At 39.5% G+C, this 26,719-nt stretch overlaps 1 protein-coding gene across 4 annotated transcripts in view; it reads left to right on the forward strand.

Moving 5' to 3' along the window:
• The window catches only part of AP2B1 (adaptor related protein complex 2 subunit beta 1), a 128,118-nt gene that overhangs the window by 8,051 nt on the left and 93,348 nt on the right, over nt 1-26,719 (forward strand). For all 4 annotated transcript variants that reach the window (XM_064582727.1, XM_064582729.1, XM_064582730.1 and 1 more), the window contains exons 3-5: nt 5,355-5,460; nt 10,234-10,369; nt 13,992-14,237. In XM_064582727.1, the coding sequence (XP_064438797.1) occupies nt 5,355-5,460; nt 10,234-10,369; nt 13,992-14,237 (488 nt within the window). The remainder of the gene's footprint in view (nt 1-5,354; nt 5,461-10,233; nt 10,370-13,991; nt 14,238-26,719) is intronic.

The following is a 26,719-nucleotide window of genomic DNA, read 5'->3' on the forward strand; positions in this document are numbered from 1 at the left end:
CATTTTTAGTGCTGTAGATGGCTCTCCTTTCAAAAAAGACCGGTTTTCTTCTCAGCCTGTTGTGTCCTCAGCTGAGATTTACTTATTTCCAGGGTTAGAATTCTGTGCTTTGTATTTAGCAGTCTTATATTTACTGATAAATTACTTATATGAGTTACATTTACTTATATTTAGTGATGACACCAACTGTCCTTCCTCTTATTCTCCAACAACTTTCCTTCTCAGATGGACCTTTTCTCCTCTCTTCCAGTGGCTGAAATAGGACACCTTCTCTGCCCCAGGATTTACCTTTCTTGTTTCTCTTGAAATGTAGTTTCCTGGCCTCAGCCTCCTGTCTCCAGACTTAACAAAGTTTGGTCTTGAAGAACACAGAGTCCTTCTCCCTTGACTTACTCATTTCATTTATTTATTCAGAAAGTGTTTATTGAGCATCTACTACGTGTGAGTCACGCTTTCTCAACACTAACGGAGTTTCTGATTAAATACCCTAATTTCCTTCAAGTCAGAGTAGATGCAAAGGACACTTAGTACCCTTTGGTTACTTAATATCATTAGACTAAAAGGAAGCAGAACTCTTTGGAGAAATAACTGATTCCAGGGTGGGTCAAGGAAAAGTACAAGATGAACATGAACATCTTATGCCAGCAAGCAAGGGAGTGCTAAAAAAATGGTGGGATATGTCAAGGACCCGCATAGTTTGAAAGGGCTTCCAGTCACCAAATTTGAGATAATTTGAGCAGTAAAAAAGGTGGTTATAGTAGTAGATTATAACTCATCAAATAATACATATATACACATAAATCATAGTTATCATTGATTCAGGCAAGAGTCATCAGTGAATGCTAAAATGACTAGCAGGTGAAAGTTTGATAAGGAACAGGACATTTAAATAGTCTCAGAGTTTCCTTTCACAAATTACTAATTACAGTGGAAAAAATAGTAACTTTACAGTGTCAGGACCTGGTGTTTATCACCTTAACCAAGTATTTGATGTTAACATCACCAGTAATAGGACACATTAACATTATTTGTCTCTTGGCGTCATGCACTGAGAAGAACATAATACCCCCTAAGAATTATGCCTGTCAAAATGCGTAGCCTCAATGTAATCATGAAGGAACATCTGTGATAAACCCGAGCTGAGGGCATTCTATCAAGTAACTGGCCTATACCTTTAAAAAATGTCAGTATCCTAAAAGACAAAGGCTGAAGAACTGTTTCAGATTAAAGAAGACTGAAGAGGCATGACAGTAAACCTAACATATGATCCTGGGGGATCCTGGATTGGATCCTGGCCTGAGGGGGACGGTGGTAAAATTGCTCTGAAGGATATTATCAAAACCTTTGAATAAAGTCCGTAGATTAGATGATGATGGTGTGTCAATGTTAAATTTCCTGATTTGGATCATTGCATTATGGTTAGTAAGATAATCATTCTTAGAAGTTATACACTGACATATTTAGAGCTGAAGAGACATGATGGCTGCAGTTTACTGCAGGAAAAAACGTGTAAGTATATAGAAAATATAATCAAGAAAACATGGAACAGTGTTAACAGTTGGGGAACCTTGCAACTTTTTTTTTTATTGAGAGAAAGAGTGGGGAGAGGGGCAAAGGAAAAGGTAGAGGGAGAGAATCCTCAAGCAGAGTCCTCACTGAGCACGGAGCCCAACTCGGGCTCAATCCCAGGACCCTGAGATCATGACCTGAGCTGAAATCAAGTCAGTTAACCAACTGAGCCACACAGGTGCCCGAATCTTGGAACTTTTTTTTTTTTTTTTTAAGATTTCATTTATTTATTTGACAGAGAGAGACACGAGAGAGGGAACACAAGCAGGGGGAGTGGGAGGGGGAGAAGCAGGCTTTCTGCTGAGCAGGGAGCCCGATGCGGGGCTCGATCCCAGGACCCTGGGATCATGACCTGAGCCGAAGGCAGCCACTTAACGACTGAGCCACCTAGGCGCCCCTGAATCTTGCAACTTTTAAGATTGAAATGATTTTTTTATTTTTATTTTTTAAAGATTTTATTTATTTATTTGACAGAGAGACTCAGTGAGAGAGGGAACACAAGCAGGGGGAGTGGGAGAGGGAGAAGCAGTCTTCCCGCAGAGTAGAGAGCCCAATGTGGGGCTCAATCCCAGGACCCTGGGATCATGACCCTAGCTGAAGGCAGACACCCAACGACTGAGCCACCCAGGCACCCCTGAAATGATTAAAAAAAAAAAATTTTTTTTTTAATCTGGCTGACTCAGTGGAGTGTGCGACTCTTGATCTTGGGGTTGTGAGTTTGAGGCCCGCGTTGAGCGTAGAGATTACTCAAACTCTTTAAAAAAAAAAAAAAAAAAAAAAAAAGAGAGCACCCTGTGGTGGCTTGCAGGGAACAAAGAGCACCAAAACATTTCTAGAAAGTAAGCATATCTGTCCTGTTCTGGTCATTTGGAGTTATATAAGGGTAAATAAGCTCTTCTATAACAATATGAAAAACCCCATAGTGGGTTTCTTAATTTTATCAACTACTAGTCAGTGGCTTTCAACCTTGCTTACACATTGGAATCACCCAAGGAAATGTAAAACAATACTAATGTTCAGGTCCCTCTACCTGAGATACCCTGATTTCACTGGTCTGGGATATGGCCTAGGTGTGCAGAGTTTTTAAAGTTCCCCACATTTCTATGATGTGTAGCCAAGATTGAGAACCATTGCTAGCTACTAGCAGTGCTTAGTAGATTTGATTAGGGGGAGAATGAAAAAAATGTATAATAATAATAAAGTTGTATGTATGAGATACCATGTCTCACTTCGTGCCCTCCTTGGCTCCCACCCAGCTGCTTCTCTATTGTTTACACTTTACAAAAACATTAACCCTACTTGTCATTCATTTGCAGCTTTTTTTTCCTGACTCTCTGAAATGGTATTTATTTCTTCTGTTAACATTTTGTGTGCTTTGATGACCAAGATACTGTCTATATTGACATAAAAAGATGTCATTTAAAAACTCCCCTAACTTGGGGCACCTGGATGGCTCAGTTGGTTAAGTAAGTGTCTGACTCCTGGTTTCGGCTCAGGTCACGATCTCAGGGTCGTGAGATTGAGCCCCGAGTCAGGCTTCACCCTCGGCGGGGAGTCTGAGATTTTCTCCCTCTTCCTCCTTCTCTCCTCCCTCTAAAATAAATAAATAAATCTTTAATTAAAAAAAAAAAAAGAAACCTCACCTAACACTTCAAACCTTCTCTTGTAATGAATCCTGGTAACCTTTTTTAATTCAGGGATTTGTAAAAGTTTAAGACCTACAGATTGACTCATGGCTGGGTAAATACCACTTTTTAAAAAATGGATAGACTGTGTTCCTTTTCCTTCCTGCAACACCCACCAGAACTGCCACTGGAACATATTCTTTAAGTTTATGCTAGAATTGGAAGAGTTTCAGTTACATCCTGTTTTGATTCTTCAGCTCCTGCTGCTATTCACAGTTCAGACTTTTGAAACCCTGCTGCTTGTCCTTTACTGTTCCTAGAAGTAAATGATGGGAACCCTAAGAGCTGGATTTGGCAGCTGAGGACTTGATGGAGAGGAGAATGACTCTAAAGGGGCCAGCTTTCCTGGCTGTGCTATTTTTGCAGTTGTTGATTAAATAAAACCAATTTTTGTAACTTTAATTGGTTTGCCTTGCTGGCACTGGATATTGACGTAACAAGCTTTTTTAGTGCTCATCTTCTGTGTTTCTTACCAGTTTCATCCTTCCCATCTGAAGGCTTTAGCAGATCACATAGTTTGCTATCCCCAGTTTCTATACTGGTGAATGAGGTCTGGTTAAAATGAACATCAAGCACAGTCATAAGCATGGTGGAAAATGAGGCAGTATTGTGGAAGAGTTTAAGGGTAGAGATGGAAGGTTGAACTGGGAGTAACCAACTTTTTCATGGGCTTAGTGGTGTATTTTCTTTTTTCTTTTAAAACCAGTTGAGAGGGGCGCCTGGGTGGCTCAGTTGGTTAAGCGACTGCCTTCGGCTCGGGTCATGATCCTGGAGTCCCGGGATCGAGTCCCGCATCGGGCTTCCTGCTCAGCAGGGAGTCTGCTCTCCCTCTGACCCTCCTCCCTCTCATATGCTCTCTCTCTCTCTCTCATTCTCACTCTCTCAAATAAATAAATAAAATCTTTAAAAAAAATAAAAAATAAGACCAGTTGAGGATTATTACCTTCTTTTTTTATCATCTCCAGCTTTCTGAAGATAGGTGAGCCTGGTCCTTAAAATAGTGGTGGCAGCCCTGGCATTTCACAGTGCAGGGCCTGAGCACTCATTGACGATTGTGCCTTTAGAAATGACTCTGGTTTGTATCATTCTTGAAGCTTCAAGATTACCATTTACATTAGATCGATTGACTAGGATGGGGCCTTGAAGCCCGTCAGCTTCTTAAAGTGCTAATTAGAGCAGGGATTCTCAGCCCTGGTTGTGCATTAGAATCGCTTGGAGGAACTTTAAAAAATATGAATGTAAGAGTTCTCCTTGACATGCTGATTTATTTGGTCCAGAGTAGAGCCTGAGTGTTATTATTTCTAAATACCTCCCAGGTAATATTAGTGTGTGGCCAAGGTTGGAAACCTCTGGATTCAACAGTCAGGAGACACAGTTCTTTTTTTTATTATTATTATTATTTATTTTAAAGATTTTATTTATTTATTTGAGAGAGAGAGAATGAGAGAGAGCACATGAGAGGGGGGAGGGCCAGAGGGAGAAGCAGACTCCCCGCCGAGCAGGGAGCCCGATGCGGGACTCGATCCCGGGACTCCAGGACTATGACCTGAGCCGAAGGCAGTCGCTCAACCAACTGAACCACCCAGGCGCCCAGGAGACACAGTTCTAAGAGCAGCTCTGTCACTAATTGACTCTCTGATCTGTGAGCCTCAGTTCTTTATCAGTAAAGTTGAGAGTGGGTGAATGAGCTGATATATGGCATCTCTTTGGTTTGAAAACAGATTTGTGAACCTGTTTTGTGCCTATATTTATTTTTTCCTTGGAACCTTGAAATTCTGATGGAAGATCATCATCACTCAGATGCCATTCTCCCCTATTATAGTAGGATGTTGTGAGATTTGTTTTTTTCCCCACTCCTACACTTCCTAAGATCTGGATTTCATCATCTTCTCTGGCCATAACCTCAAAGATGGTATCGTTATCAGTGGGTCAATTAATATTCTACAGATTTGAATTGTACCTATCCTATAATTTTTAAATTCTCTTCTTCAGTTGCTGTCCTGCCTCTGGTCAGCGGTCATGTTATTTATTACAGAGTGTAGTATTCTGCTCTAGTTTTCTGGTTCTGGAATCTCACCAATTTGTTCTCTTCTTTTGTAGGAGAAATCTTTGAATTAAAGGCTGAACTCAACAATGAAAAGAAAGAAAAGAGGAAGGAGGCTGTGAAGAAAGTGATTGCTGCCATGACTGTGGGGAAGGACGTTAGGTAAGGGTAACACTCCTGCAATTGGTCACTTAATTTTTTTATTTTTTATTTTTTTTTTTAAATATTTTATTTATTTATTTGACAGAGATAGAGAGCACAAGTAGGCAGAGTGGCAGGCAGAGGGAGGGGGAGAAGCAGACTCAGCAGGAGCCTGATGCGGGGCTCGATCCCAGGACCCCGGGATCATGACCTGAGCTGAAGGCAGATGCTTAACTGACTGAGCCACCCAGGAGCCCCAAGAATTGGTCACTTTAGACCCATACCCTATTTTATGGCTTTTACTGCTTTTCGTTTAACTGTTGTAATCGTAGAATCTGTAAGAATAAGTTTGTCCCACTGAAAGATCATGAGGAAGTGTAGTTGCTTTTACTTTAACTCTGTGACTTAAGTTTTTTTGAAAAATGAAACCAATTTGATTTTATTGCATAGAGATCTAGCCTAAAACCTCCTGAGAGCTGGCACAGTTACAGACCTGCTGTTGAAGTAGTTTTAGAAGATGCTTGAAGTGTACTGAGTAGAAACTTATACATTCTTTTAATCGGTTCAAGCTAGTGTCCTTAACTCTACAACTGTAGATTCAATTGCTGAATTCAAGATGAAAATCAATGTTAACAAAGTCCATTTTGTCTTTTTTTCCCCCTGTAATTCCCCCAGACCATTTGGAAATAGGTACGGATTATCCACAGTCCCCTGAGGATTCGCAAGATCCTTTCTGGGGGATTTGTGAGGTCAGAGCTATCCTTATAATAATACTTGGGTATTATTTGCCTTTTTTACTGTGTTGACATTGGCACTGGAGTGCCAAACTGTAACAGTAGTCATTGTATTCGTCACCACTACATGCTTGCAGGAAAAAAGGGCGGTTTCACGTGGGACTGTTCTTCTTGAAGCATTAAAAATTTAATTTATTAAGCCTTGAACCTTGAGTATAGGTCATTTTAATATTCCATGTGATAAAGTAGGAGTTATGCATAAAGCACTTCTGCTGCATAGCAAAGTGTGATGGTTGACTTGGAGAAAGGCCCTTGCACAATTATTTGAATTGGGAACCCCATTTTTAAGTGAAAGAATGATTGACAGACAAATTATAGTTAATCAGACTTCAGTATTTGGGAGACATTTTATCAAAAATGAACAAAGTGAACCTCTCACTACACTTGACAGGTACAAAATGTGACAGTAGATGTATTTGGAGCTTTAAAGTAAAAATTATATTGTTGGAAAACTTGTATCTTGCAACATGAGCTTGACAGCTTCCCTTATAGACTTTCTGATGAGCTTGGTAGTGAAATTAATGAAAGTATTATTTACTGTTATATGATGAAATTTGTCATCATTGGGAAGATCTGCATAACTCAACCAATATTTTCCAAATGACCAGTGCATATATCACAAAATTATGCATGGGTAAAAGATCCAATCAAAATAAGTGATAAATGAATGGATTTTAATGTAGTCAAGTATTAAAAGCTTGATATGGTTTCAGATTCCACATTGCAACTAACTTTTTTTTTAAGATTTATTTTAGAGAGAGGGAGAGAGCATGCATGCGCAAGTGGGGAAGGGGTAGAGGGAGAGAATCTCAAGCAGACTCCCCACTGAGCACAGAGCCTGAGAAGGGTCTCGATTCCATGACCCTGAGATCATGACCTAAGCTGAAACCAAGAGTCGGATGCTTAACCCATTGAGCCAACTAACTGAGCTAACTAACTTTTAGGGAACTATCATTTGTGGACTGAAAAAAGAAAAAGAAAAACAAAGCATTTGTCTAGCTTTAATGAATCAAAGAATATCCAGTTAATCTGAAAAAGCTGTTAAAATACTCCCTTTTCCCATTAATATATGTGTATGATTTTCTTCTTATACTTCAATCAGAACAATATCCTACAACAGATTGAATGCAGGAGCAAATATGAAGATCCAGCTGTCTTTGCTTAAACTAGACATTAAAGAGATTTGCAAAAATGCAAAACAATGGCATCTTAATTTTTAAAAAATATAAATTTTTGTTTTAAAATATTTGTTAATATGAAATACATTTACTATTTTAAATGGATCAGTGTTTTAAAATATTTCTGTTTTAATTCCTGATACCACAAAATATCAGTAGGTATAACTCACATGAACAAAAACTCTCTGGGGAATCTCAATAATTTTTAGAGTGTGAAGGATTTCCTTAGACCAGGAGGGTGAGAGCAGTTCCCCTAGCCCGATCAGGGGCCCAGGTAGAAACGGTGGCAATTAATAACTCCGGTATCTTCTTGTGCTTCAGGTGCTGCTGCGCTGAGGTGCCTTTTGTTGGAGTTTTGTTTGTTAAAATATAAACATTTGGCTCTTAACTTGCTGTTCTATTACCATCTGTCTCAGAGGTTGGCAGACTTTTTCTGGGAGGGCAAGAGAGTAAATACTTTAGGCTTAGCAGGCCAAGAGGCAAAAAAAATTGAAAGTATTATAACAAGAGAGGGACCAATTTACCACGATTTGTTGATGAAACTTAAGTATATTTTTGTACTACGGATCTAATGAGAAGATTAGAATTCTTTTGGGGGGGATAACATTTTGTTTAATTGGGGTCCAAAGTTAATATTCTCTATCATCAAATGAGTTTTAAATATTCACCTAAAAACCACTGTTAGCTTACAGCTCATACAAAAGTAGTGGTGGGCTGTATTTGATGGACAGGCTATGGTTTTCCTACCCAGGATTGATCTAGTCACTGATGGGCTATTTTTGCCAAGGAATAAATCTGGATTGAGAGCGTCGGTACTGATGAACTGGTAAAAGTCAACATACTTCATTAGTGGGGCTTTTGTGTTCTCACCAAGGTTATTTCTATATCCTAGAAAAGTTAAACCTCGCTGAGTTTCCTTTTGTATGTAAATACTATTTGTTAATTGGTAAATACTACTTGTTAATCTGTTAATTGCTGATGATTTATCTTGTGCTTATGCTGTTCCACATATTGTAATTTTATTTTTAATTTTTTTTTTAAAGATTTTATTTATTTATTTGAGAGAGAGAGACAGAGAGAGAGAGCACATGAGAGGGGGGAGGGTCGGGAGGGTCAGAGGGAGAAGCAGACTCTCCGCCGAGCAGGGAGCCCGATGCGGGACTCAATTCAGGGACTCCAGGATCATGACCTGAGCCGGAGGCAGTCGCTCAACCAACTGAGCCACCCAGGCTCCCCCACATATTGTAATTTTAAAAGGATAGTAGATGTCTCTTAGCCTTCATTACACTTACTATCTAGTTGAAGAGACCCAAAGTTTGACAAATTAGGGAATAATAAATATAGCTTTATAATTAGGTACTAGAATGTGTATGTTAAAGGCAATAAGAGTTCTATAAAAGGAGAGATCCATGTAAATAGGAACAATTGAAGAACCTTCTTGGAGGAGATGGGATATGTACCGTGCCTGGATAGCTCAAAGAAGCAGAATAAATAGAGATTAGGTATTCTTATTTAACCCCAATTAAACAAAATGTTATCCCCCCAAAAAGAATTCTAATCTTCTCATTAGGTCTGTAGTACAAAAATATTATACTTAAGTTTCATCAACAAATTGTGGTAAATTGGTTTCTCTCTTGTTATATAATTACTTATATGATATTTTCAATTTTTTTGCCTCTTGACCTGCTAAGCCTAAAGTATTTACTCTCTTCCCTCCCAGAAAAGGTCCGCCAGCCTCTTAGATGGTAACAGAACAGCAAATCATAAGCTCTCCTTCCAAACTAATGGTTTGGAAGCCATTCCAAACTAAAGCCACTCTCCTTTGGCTTTATAAGAGAGTAGTAAATCATGAAATGACTTGAACTTGGGAAGAGTGTAAACGCCTTTTGTATTTGAGGACACTCAAATTTTCATTTGTCTGAGTTTGTAACATTAAGAATAAAGAAATTCTAGAAGGGAATCAGGACTCCTTAGAAAAATGATTGGTTTCAGTTGTGAGATGAGAAATGTACCTATTAATCCTGGATAGAGCATAGTGTCTTACCAGAAAGTGAGGAAACTGGTGAAAATGCAGGATTGCATCACAGGGACTCAGAAGCTAGCTAAGTTCCCACTGGCCAAGGATAGAAGAATATGAACATTAAAAGTATAACAACCATAGTGCTTTGAACCTGCAATGAATTGATATGTAGAATTACTGTTAATTTTTGTGTGTGATAAAGATTGTGTTTTTTAAAACAAGATTCCTAAAAATATGCCTTAAAATATGTATGAAATTATATGATGTCTAGGATTTCACTAAAAATCCAGAGCAGGGGCTTCTGGGTGGCTCAGTCAGTTAAGTGTCCAGTTCTTGATCTCAGTTCAGGTCTTGATCTCAGGGTCGTGAGTTCAAGCCCCATGTTGGGCTCCATGTGGGGGTGGAGCCTACTTAAAAAAAAAAAAAATCCATAGCAATTAGATGGGATAGGGATGGGGGAAGGAAGAATGGATTGAGGATATGTATGAAACAAGATTGGATGTGTATTAATGCTTCTTTGCAGCTGGGTGATGGATACATTGGGTTCATTATACTGCTCTGTCTACTTTTGTTAGAAAATTTTCGTAATGAAAGTTTCTTAAATCTATTTTTAGAGACTTTCTTGGGACCGGGACTATAGTTTCTTTAGAAATTCATTTCAGTGTTAATTGTTACCACTGTGGGGACATCTTTCCTTGCATCGGATCACTTTGTAAAATAAGGCCATTTCTTCGTGTTCGATCCAGTAGCTTGGCACCAACATCTATTCATTTTCCTTTTCTCTTTTCTCCTCTCTTCTCAGTTCTCTCTTTCCAGATGTAGTGAACTGTATGCAAACTGACAACCTGGAATTAAAGAAGCTTGTTTATCTCTATTTGATGAACTACGCCAAGAGTCAGCCAGACATGGCCATCATGGCTGTCAACAGCTTTGTGAAGGTAACATTTCTCCCCCCCAAGGAACTCAAGACCAGTCTCATCTACCTCAAGTAACCTTTTCAGAAGTGTCTTGATATAGTTAACGTCTGCATTGCAAATAAGCCACCTCTGTTCCAAAAGAGGACCTCTAGAGAAGTACTGGCAGTGACTAGGAGTGTTCATGTTTTTAAGCATTCTTTATGCCAGCATTCATCCTCCAGTTCAAACCATATTGGAGAGCCTTCTGTTAGCTGGTCTTGGTGCATCCTTGCCAGATGAGAGAAGAAAGCCAGGTGAAGAAACCTCAGTGTTTTACCTTCCCAGGCTGACAAAGGTTAGGCGTATCATTGCAGTTTCAGTAACCTGGGCTTTATCTGTTTTATCTTTGGAGAAACTATGCTTATGGGTCAGAAGTAGTGGAAACTGCAGAAGTGATAACTTCTGGGGTTTTTTTTGTTTTTTTTTGTTTTTAAAGATTTTATTTATTTTTTAGAGAGCGAGCGAGAGAGAAACAGCATGAGAGGGGAGATGGTCAGAGGGAGAAGCAGGCTCCCCGCTGAGCCGGGAGCCCGATGTGGGACTCGATCCCAGGACCCCGGGATCATGACCTGAGCCGAAGGCAGACACTTAACCATCTGAGCCACCCAGGCGCCCCTGGTTTTTTTTTTACTTAATAGGTCTTAACACTTGATTAATTTTTTTTTTTATTATGGAAACATATTCAAGTAGAGGAAGTAGTATTATAAATTCCTAAATCCCCCTCTTGTAGTTTCAGTAGTTACCAACCCATGACCAGTCTTATTTAATTTATTCTCCCCATACATGCTTTCCTAACTCCCACTCCTTCTCTTACTGGATAATTTTAAAGCAAATCCCAAACATCATAAAGATGAAAAATCATTTCATTCTTACATTTGTCAGAATAATATCTCTTTTTTAAGATTTATTTATTTGAGAGAGAGTGTGAGTGTGTGTGCGGGGAGGGTGGGGTTGGAGGGGAGTCGGGGGCAGAATTAGAGTCTTTTTACTGTTTTTATTTTATTTTATATTTTTATTGTTATGTTAATCCCCATACATTACATCATTAGTTTTAGATGAAGTGTTCCATGATTCATTGTTTGTGCATAACACCCAGTGCTCCATGCAGAATGTGCCCTCCTCAATACCCACCACCAGGCTAACCCATCCTCCCACCCCCCTCCCCTCTAGAACCCTCAGTTTGTTTTTCAGAGTCCCATCGTCTCTCATGCTTCGTCCATCCCTCCGATTTCCCCCGCTTCATTCTTCCCCTCCTGCTACCTTCTTCTTCTTTTTTTTTTTCTTAACATATATTGCATTATTTGTTTCAGAGGTACAGATCTGAGATTCAACAGTCTTGCACAATTCACAGCGCTTACCAGAGCACATACCCTCCCCAGTGTCTATCACCCAGTCACCCCATCCCTCCCACCCCACCCCCCACTCCAGCAACCCTCAGTTTTGTTTCCTGCAATTTAGAATTCCTCATATCAGTGAGATCATATGATACATGTCTTTCTCTGTTTGACTTATTTCGCTCAACATAATACCCTCCAGTTCCATCCACGTCATTGCAAATGGCAAGATCTCATTCCTTTTGATGGCTGCATAATATTCCATTGTATATATATATACCACCTCTTCTTTATCCATTCATCTGTCGATGTACATCTTGGCTCTTTCCACAGTTTGGCTATTGTGGACATTGCTGCTATAAACATCGGGGTGCACATACCCTTTCGGATCCCTACTTTTATATCTTTGGGGTAAATACCCAGTAGTGCAATTGCTGGATCATATGGTAGCTCTATTTTCAACTTTTTAAGGAACCTCCATACTGTTTTCCAGAGTGGCTGCACCAGCTTGCATTCCCACCAACAGTGTAGGAGGGTTCCTCTTAGAATTAGAGAGAGTCTTAAGCAGACTCCACACTGAGCTTGGAGCCAGACTCAGGGCTCGATTTCACAACCCTGAGATCATGACCTGACCTGAAACCAAGAGTCTGATGCTCAACCGACTGCACCACCCAGGCGCCCCAAGATCTCTTTTTTAAATATAACTACAATACCATTGTCACATCCTAAAAAAATTGACCATTAAAAAATTTCTTATTATTGAATATGCAGTCAGATTTTTTCTGTCATTAGATTTGATAGACATAAAATAATGAGATTGTTCCTATTAATATGTATTTTTTTTACTAGTGTTTTTTCTGTCAGAAATTTAGTCTCCATTAAAAAAACAAAAACAGCATTTCTAAAATTAGCTTCTATTAGACTGTTTTGAAAAATAAACAATATGCTTTCTTCTCATGGAATTTTTGTTCTCTTCCTATGTTTAGCTGCATAGTACAGAATCAGAGAGAACACATTTCATTTTTTTTTTTTTTTTTTTAAGATTTTACTTATTTATTTGACAGACAGAGACAGCGAGAGAGGGTACACAAGCAGGGGGAGTGGGAGAGGGAGAAGCAGGCTTCCCGCCGAGCAGGCAGCCTGATGTGGGGCTTGATCCCAGGACCCTGGGATCATGACCTGAGCTGGAGGCAGACGCTTAATGACTAGACCGCCCAGGTGCCCCTTTTTTTTTTCTTTTTTAAGATTTTATTTATTTGACAGAGACACAGCGAGAGAGGGAACACAAGCAGGGGGAGTGGGAGAGGGAGAAGCAGGCCTCCCGTGGAGCAGGGACCCCAATGCGGGGCTCGATCCCAGGACCCCAGGATCATGACCTGAACCGAAGGCAGACACTTAATGACTGAGCCACCCAGGCGCCCCACATTTCTTTCTTTCTGTGTGGTGGTTCATAGATGGACTACGTCATTGGAAAGGTAATTTAGTTTATGTTTTTTGGAAGTTAGCATGTACATAGGTTTATAATGTTTAAAGAAATTTTTTAATGTAGGGCAATTTAAGGAGTGTTCTCTTAGTACTGTATTTGGAAGCATTTGCTAATAAAGGAGAGTGTTCGGGTGCCTGGCTGGCTTAGTTGGTAGAGTATGTGACTCTTGATCTTGGGGTGATGAGTTTGAGCCCCATGTTGGGTGTAGAGATTATTTTAAAATAAATAAACCCCTCATTTAAAAAAAAAAGAAAGAAAGAATGTATCTCAGAGGGCGCTCTCTGCTGCTTAACTCTAGGAACTTAGGCCTAAACCAGTTTCTGTTTTCCTTTGCTTTCTTGGCTGTAGGCCCCAGAAAGTCCAGCCCTCTTTTCTCTCTGCTTGGTATTTGCAGGCTGACTCTGGAGTAGGACACATCTTTCCAATTCCTCATTTTTTCCCTGTTGTTAAGGCTTGTTCACTAATGGCCACGGGGATGGTAATACCAGCTTACCAAGCTTCTGCCTAGTCCTGGAATGAATCCTGCTGGGCATTTCTTCATTGTGTTTGTAAAACAGTTCAATGAATTCCTAACCTAAGCTCTTAAATAGGCAACTAAGATTTGTACTTAGGAAACAGTAGCATGGGAGATGAGTGTTCTGATGTAGAATATAACTGGAAGCTTACATTAAGGAAATATTCTTTTGTGGCTTATAGAAACTAGACTGTTTACTTTTAGTCACCATGTGCACCTGTAGTTGTCAATGATTCATTCTTTCTTTCTTTTCTTTTTTTTTTTTTTTAGGACTGTGAAGATCCCAATCCTCTAATTCGGGCCTTAGCAGTCAGGACCATGGGGTGCATCCGGGTGGACAAGATTACAGAATATCTCTGTGAGCCTCTCCGCAAGTGCTTGAAGGATGAAGATCCCTATGTTCGGAAAACAGCAGCAGTCTGTGTGGCAAAACTCCATGATATCAATGCCCAAATGGTAGAAGATCAGGGATTTCTGGATTCTCTGCGGGATCTCATAGCAGATTCAAATCCAATGGTAATAAGCTTCTGCTTTTATAAAGAGAGCAGTACTTACAATGGGTTCCTTTAAAAAGCATGTTTAAAACAAATGTTTGGGGCATTGAAACATAGGTTAGCTATGAGAAACATGAATTCTGTGTGTTCTCACACAGTAGATGTTTTCTGAAATGAAAACCAAGTACTAAAATACAAGGGTCTTAAAGCAAACCTTTGTATCATACCTACCCCTGTATTTGCTCAGAAACTGGTTCTTTCATCATTTTTTAAGAGGGTTTTACCTTAAATTTATATCAGTTTTTAAAAGATTATTTCTTTAGATGTTTGTGGTCTTTTCTGGTAGTGTGGGAATAGAAACCAAGTTATATATATTGCCTGATTATTGTAATGCATTCTTCTTCAGGAAAATTCTAGGACAAAATTCTTTTTGCCAACTTACGTTCTAAATGTTTGGCAGCTAGAACATAATACCATAAAGTTTGGGGGCCTTTTATTTCTCTTATTAATATTTTTACTTTTGTCCATATAATGAAGGGGAGAAAGTGGTATGTTGACTCTGCCAGTAACTGGAGCTCATTTGAATGGAGTGATTGATCACTAGGTACCATTATTGAGAAGATGGAGGAATGTGGCCACTTTTTCTCCCCTTTTTGCCTAATGCATTGTTTACTTGGAGGTAAATAACTTTGAGTTAATCAGTGGATCACCTCTGAATACTTTCTTTGTTGAACTTTTTGAAATAGAGTTGGAGTTTGCCTTGAAATAGACATTGTCTCACTTGCGAATCATGTGCTCAGATCTCTGCTTTGATATTTCATTTGGTTCATCTTATTCTTTGAGTAGCCTTGGTTTCTGTTTATTATCCTTCAAGTTTAGTATCAAGGTCAAAGGATGAAGCAAGTCACATATTTTTTTAAGGTGCTATCATACTACCATCAGGAATCTTATAGCTTACTTTTTAGGCACAGAAACTGGTGTGGGTGTGTATGTGCTGAAACCATGATTTCTTATAGGTATCACCACCAGTATTAGAAGATTCAACCTTTCCTTTTTTTTCCTTCCAGTAGGACCGTGTGGCACCTTTTTTTTTTTAATTCCATAAAGAAAGAAAGTTATAAGGCATTAGTATCTATTTTATAGAATGTTTAACTGGTCCCAAGTTGTGTTTTGGTGTTGCTTTTGAGTCACTGTTACCCTGAGCACCTGTCTTTGAAATTTTCTACTTAAGGACAAATGAGAAGATTAGAATTTGGGCTCCATGCTCCAGGTTTCAGGCTTCCAGGTGAATGGGATATCATGCACTCAGATACTCAGTGGGACTAAGAATGTGGAGTTAGAGGTGAAAATGAGTTCTAACTCATAGGTAATTCCAGTTTGGGGAGAAAAAGGCATTTTTATACCAATGTAAATTCTTCAAAATAGAACCTATAAAATTAGATGGTCAGGGATAGGGGCTATCTGATGGTTTTGTAAAGAGTTTTTTTGTTTTGTTGTTTGTTGTACCCAAGCACTTAGATTTTTTTCCAGATCAGTTGAGAGGATGACACGATCTGGAACAAGCCTAATTTGACTTATTTTAAGTTTTCATTGTGGAGGAGGGGCTGGTTTTTGTCCAGCCCACCATACTCTCAAGTAATATATGTAGTTATACATATATTTATTTATTTATACTTTTTATTGGAATTTTCAAACATATTCAAAATTAGAGTTACTGAATGAAAACAGTAGATAAATAAAATGAACCCATTTACCGTCACCAGATTCTATCATTATCAACACGTGCCAGTCTTGTTTTTAGCTGTTTTCTCCCACGCCATACCTACATATACGGAATTTAAACAGGCAATATGTCAGTGGGTCTCTTTGAATGTCATATAACATTATAATAAACTATAATGCTCTTAAAAATTTTTTTTTAAAGATATTTTTATTTATTTGACAGATAGAGACACAGCAAGAGAGGGAATACAAGCAGGGGGAGTGGGAGAGAGAGAAGCAGGCTTCCCACAGAGCAGGGAGCCCGAAGTGGGGCTCGATCCCAGGACCCTGGGATCACGACCTGAGCTGAAGGCAGATGCTTAACAACTGAGCCACCCAGGCGCCCTGGTCTTAAAATTTCTTAGCCTGTTTTTACACAACAAATCAGGAGGTGATTTGGAGGGACTTTCACAGTTATCTTTGAGAAAACTTTTAGAGAAAATTTAAGGCTAATTGGTAGATTTTGAGAAACTGTTTCAGGAATGACTGTTGTTTTACTGTCTTTATTGCCGATTTTCCTAGAGCAGGTACCAGCATTAATTATCTTTGGACCTATTGCCCTCTAAATAGAAAATCTTTCTGATTCTTGTCAGATTTCTCAGTAGCAGAACTTTTCCCTGATACTGTTCAACTGAGTACTAACAAGGCACACAGGGTGCAAAATTTAAGGGGGTACTCACATTCAGGTGTCAACTCTGTACCTGCACAAGATTGAGAGTGGGGTGCCTCCTTAGATTTGTGCCTTGCTTGCCCTACTCTTATCCTGGACTTACATTCAAATCAGTTTTTTGAACTCTTCATGCTTGTTCTAGCGAAGAACTGAAAAGCTTGGATTAAGATAGCCAGCAGACATACACACCTACTTTTGATCTTGAACCCATACTTTTCGTCTCAAACAATATGTCCTGCTTTTTACCAAAAAGTGTTAGAACTAACATTTAGACCACTGATTTTCCTTTTTTGTCAGCTGGGTCAGATACTGTTGATAGGGAACAGAGGAGTGCATGAATTAAAGTGTAGTAGCTCAAACACCTAAGAAGTTCCTAAGGCTTATGATGACCATGTGTCATTAGGAAAAAGGGAATTTAAATTTAATTGCATTCTTTGCCATATAGATGCTTTTAGTTACAATATATTACTTAGTTCTCATATCTTCCCAGTGAAGCAGAGGTTATTCCATATTAGAGATCAAGGTTTCCCCAAAGTCAGACAGCTAGTGGTAATGTAGTCAGGGTTCTAACCTAGTTCTGAGTCCCAATACCCATTACTGGTCACTGCCTTCATGGATGTGTATATACGATAGGATTAAGTGTGTATATTCACACATACACATTTAGAACTGTTTGATTTTCTCAAAATGGTTAAAATTTTGAACATATGAAGGCCTTTAATGATCTGTTTTACTATGGAAATCCTCTCAATCCTCCTGATGATGGGTAGGAGTCCTCTTTACTGCTCTTGAGGAGTAATTTTGTTCCACTTTTTCAGAAGTTGTTCCACATGGTGGCAGCATTGCACCAGCAAGTATTAGAATCTCTTGCAGAACAAACAACCATTTCCGGGGGTTCTGCCTTAGGAATTTTCTTATGGCTCACTTCAGAAGGGCATCCTAGCTGTGAGAGCACAGAACACCTGCAGAAGTGACTTTGAAATCTGAGAGGAAAATGTTGATCAAGATCTACATACTTTTGGGGTTATGTGGATCTCAGGCTGGTTCTTGGGGGTAGTGTACCTTGCTGCCAGTAAGAGAACTTTAGTATGTTTTCATTCCCTTTTGCGGGGCGGGGGGGGGCGTTCACACCTCGTTTTCCTGCAGTTATGCCATTTATACCAGTTAGAGCAGTCTTTCAGTGGAATACTATTTGAAAGAGAAAAGATAAACTTTGAAGTAGAAAAAATTCTCTGTTAAATTCTAGCTCAACTTCCCTGGATTGTTTCCTCTTCTTTTGAATGAGGGAACCACCGTAGACAGGTGTTGGGAGTATTTATTGAGCTGTTGCATAAAAAACCATGTATTCAAGTACTCGGCTTACAGGAGCTCACGAGAGTGATGGCTGCTGATCCTGTAATCATGAAGTAGACACTAGTCTACAATATTAAATTAAAATGCCCTGATTCCTTTGATAGCTGTATAAACTTATATAGTACAGTCTTTTCTGAGAGAATTAGAGCCAAACTTATTTTCAGATGCAGATTTTATTATTTGTTATTTCGAAAGTAAACTTGTATTCAGAATGAGGAACCACTTTGGAGCTTCAGGAAAATAGCTCCCATGATTTCTTCACAGATGTCAGAATTTTTAAAATTTCCACTAAGTGTATGTTTACGAGGAAAAAAAAAAGTGCTTTTGAGCGATAGTGACTATTCTGTAGCTTTTTCCCTCTGAGGCTTTTGAGGTATTCTGACTTCAGTTAACATGTTCATGCTAGAGTCTGCCACTCCGGAGACTTTCTCAACAGCCCTCACTGAGCCGTATTTGCTTTTGGGGTTTGTGAACTCTTCTCCTGAGTCCCGTTGGCTTAGGGACTTTATCCCTTTGATCTCTGTCTTCCAAGCCTTCTCAGTTCTGCTTCCATCACTCAGAGCTGCCCCCAGGAAGCCCTCTTGCACTGCTCTGCACCTGTCTGCCGAAGCACAAAGTAGTAAATAAGTAAAAAACCTGTTTCTGTTTGCTGAGTGTTCTGGACAAGGAGTATGTTCTCAGAATTGCCTCAGCTTGACCCACAATAGCCTTTAGCAAAGGTTCTAGTTAAAACCGCCAGCTTCTTTTGATTGGAACTTACTCTAGAAAGCTGTTTTATGAAAAATAACCTCTTCTCAGAAAAAGTGTATACTTTAACTGTGTGCTAGCCAGCTGTGGGTTTGTAACCCTCCTGGGAGCTTCCCTGGTGTAATCTGAAACCAGCCCCTTTTATGCGGAGGGCAGAGAGAGACCAAAGAAAGAAGCAGGCTACTCAGGTTGGTAGGTGGCAGTTCTAATAAGCAAAGAGAGCTTACATACAAGGCTTGTGTTGGGCAAAAGCAAGACAGCATGGATCCCCACCACCTGCCTGCCAAATCTTAAAAGTTTATAAAGAAGTCTTCACTGGGTTCAGTCACATATACCAGGTGAAAGACAAGCAGAACCCCATTCCAAGGACAGGCATAGGATGAGAAGCCTCCAAGGCAAGGGCCGGGTTCCAGCTCACAAGTCTGTTGGCAGTCACATCTTTTCGGTGACCATCCCCAACACCAGCATGTAGAAGCAGTGTGGTATCATGGCAGTCGTTCTCAATGGGGAGCGATTTTGCTCCCCAGGGGATGTTCGACAATATGTGGGAACACTTTTGGTTGTCACAACTAATGGGAGAGGTGCTATTGGCATCTAGTAGGTAGACTCCAGAGATACTTTAAACATCCTACAGTGTATGGGGCAACCCCTTACGGCAAACAGTTATCCATCCCCAAGGCCAGTAGTGCTAAATTGCAAGAATTTGGATTATGGAGCTAGTATGTGGCCTTGAGGGCCGGAGTGGCAGCTGTTGTGAGTCCGGGTGTGGCTTCTCACTAGAAACGTGGCCTTGAGCAAGTTATTTAAAATGAGCTTCAGTTTCCTCATTTGTAAAATGAATGTAATAATGCCTACTTTACTTGATTATTTTGAGTATGAAGAGTAATTTAAAAATTTAATACCTGATATTTGGTAAATGCTTAATAATATTGAGGAACAGAGCTAACATTGCGTACTTTCTGATCATTATAGTTTTCATTTAGGCCTTAGAAACTTGTGTTGTGGTTTGTTGTCAGTCTGAGATGATATGTATTGAAAAACTCAAGTCTCTAGATCATTTCGTAAATGCAGGGATTTTTATCCGAATATAAATGATGTCCTTGTGGGCTATGTTAAATTTTCTATTAAAGATAGGCCTAGAACACATAGAAAAAACATAATGACCTCATTTAATTTAGTATTTTATATGATTTCTCTTATCTCTCAGTGTATATTAGTTAAGTAGGAGAGTTTTAAAGTAAAATTTCATACATAAGTGAAATTAGACATGGATAATGCTGTTCATGCCAGAAGTCCATAAAGGAGTTCTAGAGCTGGTAGAATTTTAGGCATGTGTGAGAGTGTCAGTATGTGGTAGGCACTTAATAACAGTAATGTGGGAGGTAATATATTCAGTCTGTCTGGGTTCCCCCAAGTGAGTAATGTTATATTTGGTACTAAAAGAGGATCCGCCATTAATTTCTGCAGGGATGGAGTAAGTAGAATCATTGAAGGCTGCTTTGATATAAGGCTGACTGCCCAGCTCTTGAATTTCCCACCGGTTGATCTGAATTCTTTTGTGTCTCTCCTTACTGGAGAAGCAGATGTTTTTGTTTTCCTTTATAATAAACTCTGGAAATCTTTCTGTGATTCTCACTTCTTTTAAAAAATTCATTATCGGGGCGCCTGGGTGGCTCAGTCGTTAAGCATCTGCCTTCGGCTCAGGTCATGATCCCAGGGTCCTGGGATCAAGCCCCGCATCGGGCTCCCTGCTCGGCGGGAAGCCTGCTTCTCCCTCTCCCACTCCCCCTGCTTGTGTTCCCTTTCTCGCTGTGTCTCTCTCTGTCAAATAAATAAAATCTTTAAAAAAAAAAAATTCATTATCAGTTTTTGTGTCAACTATTACCAATTTATAGGTTTGGGTTTTTTTAAATCTCATTTGGGGGGAATAACTAGCTTTACAGAAAAGTTGCAAAGATAGTACAGAGAGTTCTCATATATTCTTCACTCAATTTCACTTAATGTTAACATCTTATATAACCATGGCACATTTGTCAAAACTAAGAAATTAGGATTGGTACATTATTATTAACTAAAGTACAGATTTTATTTGAATTTCACCTGTTTCAACACAAATGTCCTTTTGCTATTCTAGGATTCAATCCAAAATACCAAATTGCATTTAATCACTTCTTTTTATAAAGAGTTGACTCACTCTTTTTGGAAAGTATCTCAAAAACAGAAAAGTTCTTTGTAATTATAAAATGTTATTTTACCCCCCCCGCCCCAGTACTATATAGCATAGTGGTTAAAACTCAGACTCGGGAGCCAAAAAGACTTGGGTTTGTGTCCTGGTTCTGTCATTTCTTTCTTTTTCTTTTTTTTTTAATTTTAAAAGATTATTTATTTGAGAGAGAGAAACAGCATGAGAGGGGAGAGGGTCAGAGGGGGAAGCAGGCTCCCGCTGAGCCAGGAGCCCGATGTGGGACTCGATTCCAGAACTCCAGGATCATGACCTGAGCCAAAGGCAGTTGCTTAACGAACGGAGCCACCCAGGCGCCCCTGGTTCTGTCATTTCTTAGCTCCCTAAACTTCTTAGTATCTTCATCTACAGAGTGAAGGTAATAAATAATACATCTATTACAGGATTGTTGTGAACATTGAAGGATAGAGGGCTTGCAAAGCACTTAATCTTTTTTTTTAAATTTGTTTACATATTTATTTTATCATGTTATGTTAATCACCATACATCATTAGTTTTTGATGCAGTGTTCCATGATTCATTGTTTGCATATAACACTCAGTGCTCCATTCAATACGTGCCCTCTTTAATACCCATCACCAGGCTGACCTATCCCCCCATCCCCTTCCCTCTAGAACCCTCAGTTTGTTTCTCAGAGTCCATAGTCTCTCATGGTTCGTCACCCCCTCCAATTTCCACCCCTTCATTTTTCCCTTCCTACTATCTTTCTTCTTTTTTTTTTTTAACGTATATTACTTGTTTCAGAGGTACAGGTCTGTGATTCAATAGTCTTACACAATTCACAGCGCTCACCATAGCACATACCCTCCCCAATGTCTATCACCCAGCCACCCTGTCCCTCCCACCCCCCACCACTCCAGCAAACCTCAGTTTATTTCCTGAGATTAAGAATTCCTCATATCAGTGAGATCATATGATACATGTCTTTCTCTGATTGACTTATTTCACTCAGCATAATACCTTCTAGTTATTGCAAATGGCAAGATTTTTTTTTGATGGCTGCATAATATTCCATTATACCATATCTTCTTTTTTAAAAATTTTTTATTGTTATGTTAATCACCATACATTATACATCATTAGTTTTTGATGTAGTGTTCCATGATTCATTGTTTGTGTATAACACCCAGTGCTCCATGCAGAACGTGCCGTCTTTAATACCCATCATCAGGCTAACCTATCCCCCACCCCCTCTAGAACCATCAGTTTGTTTTTCAGAGTCCATCGTCTCTCATGGTTTGTCTCCCCCTCCGATTTCCCCCCTTCATTCTTCCCCTCCTGCTATCTTCTTCTTCTTCTTCTTTTTTTTCTTACTGCATTATTTGTTTCAGAGTTACAGATCTGGGATTCAACAGTCTTGCACAATTCACAGTGCTCACCATAGCACATACCCTCCCCAATGTCTGTCACCCAGCCACCCCATCCCTCCCACCCCCCCCACACTCCAGCAACCCTCAGTTTGTTTCCTGAGATTAAGAATTCCTCATATCAGTGAGGTCATATGATACATGTCTTTCTCTGATTGACTTATTTCGCTCAGCATAACACCCTCCAGTTCCATCCACGTCGTTGCAAACGGCAAGATCTCATTCCTTTTGATGGCTGCATAATATTCCATTGTATATATTATATACCACCTCTTCTTTATCCATTCATCTGTCGATGGACATCTTGGCTCTTTCCACAGTTTGGCTATTATGGACATTGCTGCTATAAACATCGGGGTACACGTACCCCTTCGGATCCCTACATTTGTATATTTGGGGTAAATACCTAGTAGTGCAATTGCTGGATCGTATGGTAGCTCTATTTTCAACTTTTTGAGGAACCTCCATACTGTTTTCCAGAGTGGCTGCACCAGCTTGCATTCCCACCAACAGTGTAGGAGGGTTCCCCTTTCTCCGCATCCCCGTCAACATCTGTCGTTTCCTGACTTGTTAATTTTAGCCATTCTGACTGGTGTGAGGTGGTATCTCATTGAGGTTTTGATTTAGATTTCCCTGATGCCGAGTGATATTGAGCACTTTTTCATGTGTCTGTTGGCCATTTGGATGTCTTCTTTGGAAAAATGTCTGTTCATGTCTTCTGCCCATTTCTTGATTGGATTGTTTGTTCTTTGGGTGTTGAGTTTAAGAAGTTCTTTATAGATTTTGGATACTAGCCCTTTATCTGATATGTCATTTGCAAATATCTTCTCCCATTCTGTTGGTTGTCTTTTGGTTTTGTTGACTGTTTCTTTTGCTGTGCCAAAGCTTTTTATCTTGATGAAGTCCCAATAGTTCATTTTTGCCCTTGCTTCCCTTGCCTTTGGCGATGTGCCTAAGAAGAACTTGCTGCGGCTGAGGTCGAAGAGGTTGCTTCCTGTGTTCTCCTTTAGGATTTTGATGGACTCCTGTCTCACACTGAGGTCTTTCAACCATTTTGAGTCTATTTTTGTGTGAATACCACATCTTCTTTATCCATTCATCTGTCGATGGACATCTTGGCTCTTTCCATAGTTTGGCTATTGTGGACATGGCTGCTATAAACATTGGGATTCACGTACCCCTTCGGATCCCTACATTTGTATTTTTGGGGTAAATACCCAGTAGTGCAATTGCTGGGTCGTAGGGTAGCTCTATTTTCAACTTTTTGAGGAAACTCCATACTGTTTTCCAGAGTGGCTGCACCAGCTTGCATTCCCACCAACAGTGTAGGAGGATTCCCCTTTCTCCGCATCCCCGCCAACATCTATCGTTTCCTGACTTGTTAATTTTAGCCATTCTGACTGGTGTGAGGTGGTATCTCATTGAGGTGCAAAGCACTTAATCTTAAACCTGGTATAGAGGAAGCCCTTCATAAGATAACTACCATTTATTGTCTATATTGTATAGTCATTGTAGAGTTAGATATTAATAATTTTAGAAGGGTTTATCTTTCAATTGCAAATTTAGTTTTAAAAGATTTTATTTTTTTTTGTATATGTTATTTAAAGCCAGACATTGTTTTTTAGGGTAATTCTGAGAGCAGCTTACCCACAAATGAACCTAGGTATATTTACAGTGTTACTTACTATGTCATTGCAGAATTACTTTTAAAAGGTAATTATTCAAGGATGTAACTTTTTTTAAAAAGATTTCATTTATTTATTTGACGGGGAGACCAGAGAGCACAAGCAGGGGGAATGGCCAAGGGAGAAGGAGAAGCAGGCTCCCCACTGAGCAGGGAGTCTGATGTAGGGCTTGCTCCCAGGACCTTGGGATCATGACCTGAGCCAAAGGCAGACGCTTAACCAACTGAGCCACCCAGGCGCCCCTCAAGAATAAACCTTTAAAGCAGTTTTCATCAGCAACTTCTGGAAAACTGGGTCTGTTGTACATAGTGCCCCAGAAGATCACAGCTCATTCCTTTCTTAGTGTCCTCTTTAAGTTGATCTCAAGACTCTTACTGTGGCAGGGATTACTTTGCTCTCAAAAGGGAGCTAATAAGTGGTATGATAATAAATGTTTGTTTTGTTCATGTTGCAGCTTGCTCTGGTATAATTTTAGGGTTTGTGAGCGAAGTAACTCTGGTTGTCAGGAGTGCCTTTTGTCTACTTGTAGATACCTACTTGTAGTGTTTTGGCTTTGCATTTTGTCAGACCATATCTTAAGCCACTTTAAGTAATGAATTTTACTGAGTCTTATTTGTAAATCTTGTTACCATGTATTCAGACCTTCTTGTCATAATGAGCTATGTTGACTCAACTTCCTTATTCCTGGGAAGAAGAGGGGGAAAGATGGCGCATTGTAGAACGTAATATAGTTGGCATATTATCTGCTGGCATTCTGGATGTGTGCTGGGTTAAAGTATGAGCTTTAAGTTTTATTTATTTGAGGGGACAAAAATTAACTGGTACCACATAGTCATTGTGTCCTTTAGGAGCCGATAATGACTGAAACATGCTTAGAACAAATACATGTTGCCCGGTGCTTTAACACCTCATTTGGGGCAGCTCTGTGAAGGAGAAAGCGAGATTCCTAATGTTGCTGATTTTTAGGAGGATAAAATATGTACCACCTGTATTTTTCAGCATAATAATTTTGGTCAATTATTCTGCTTTCACTTGATTTAATTAAGTCTTTAGGGGTACCAGCCCAAAGGATTGTAAATTGAACAGGAAAACTGAAGTATAAATCTCTTCAGAGTGTGTGACCTTGAAGGTCATTGCTGGAAATGAAAGTTCTCTAAGTAGTAATTTGTTAATAGGGGGAAGTCACTGTACTGGAAAGTGAATTCTGTCTTAGGTTCTGAGGGTATGGAAATGAAGGTGCAGAATGAAAGTCATTCGAAGGGATGGGGAAATGGGTGGGAGAGTTCTCATAAAGGAGCTTCTGTCTGTGACACTCCAGTCCTTCTGTAGATCACCATTTCCCTTCTAGAGTACTTTTTTACAGGATCATTTTTATTTTAACCATATCTGCAGCTCTAGCTTTTTTTTTTTAAGAAGTGAGGTCAAATTTATGTCCTCACAATTGGTGCATATCAGATAAGGCTAGCTCTATAAATCAGATTTTATAGCTGGATAGTAAATATAAGTGCTCAGGATAGGATTATCTCTGAAATATATAAAGTAGAAGAATACATTTTTCTCCTTGTATAGATCGGTATGTCACCTTTGCCTGGAAATAATGTTTTGATTATATTATCCTCCCCCAGCTCTGATTTTTCTTTCCCTTTTTCCCAGCTGAAGTTCACAGCTCTTGGCACTTCTGTAAATACTAGAGGCAGAGTGATTAGTACTCAGAAACTGGAATCAGAAACAAACCTTGAGTTCATAGTCAAGCACTATCCTTTTCTAGCCGTTTACTAAGCAAGTCACTAACTTCTCTAAACTAATTTATAAATTCATTTTTAAAGCCTGTTTCCTTGGGTGACTGGGTGGTTCAGTCAGTTAAGCATCTGGCTCTTGATTTTGGCTCAGGTCATGATCTCAGGATCCTGTGATTGAGTCCTGCATTGGGCTTTGCACTTAGGGAGTCTGCTTGAGATCCTCTCCCTCCCCCTGCTTGTGCAGGGACACTCTCTCAAATAAGTAAATAAATAAATAAATCTTAAAAAAACAAAACAAAAACCTGTTTCCTTATCTGTAATAGGTGGATTTTGATAGCATCTACCTCAGTTGCTGTGAGGATTAATGGCACATAGTAAGTGTTCATATGTTTGAGCAGTTACTGTCTTTTATCTCTTTGTACAGCCTTCTCTATTAGATAGAGTATAAAGTAAGTCACAGATTGCTTACCTTAAAAAAAACTCAGCGGACTCCAAGGGTCCATAAGGAACTATCACATTGAAGAGAAGTCTGTAGTTAAGGCAGAGAAAGATTGTCCAGTAGGGAATGTGATTTTATTTATTTTTATTTTTATTATTTTGTAAAGATTTTATTTATTTGACAGAGAGACAGCGAGAGAGGGAACACAAGCAGGGGGAGTGGGAGAGGGAGAAGCAGGCTTCCCACTGAGCAGGGAGCCTGATGCAGGGCTAGATCCCAGGACCCTGGGACCATGACCTGAGCTAAAGACAGACGCTTAACAACTGAGCTCCCCAGGTGCCCTGGGATCATGATTTTATATGCATCTATATATGTATGCTTTTGTACATAAGTATGTGTATAGATATTTGTGTCTAATATCTGTATAAAGTATACATATTAGGTCTACAGTGGTGAGGTAGGGAGGAGGAATGTTTAGTTGCAGTCTCCCCAAGAAACACC

This window comes from Mirounga angustirostris, unplaced genomic scaffold (genome assembly GCF_029215605.1).
Source record: "Mirounga angustirostris isolate CCGP_5_RB_7025 unplaced genomic scaffold, mMirAng1.0.hap1 SCAF_17, whole genome shotgun sequence".
Classification (NCBI taxonomy): Eukaryota; Metazoa; Chordata; class Mammalia; order Carnivora; family Phocidae; genus Mirounga; species Mirounga angustirostris.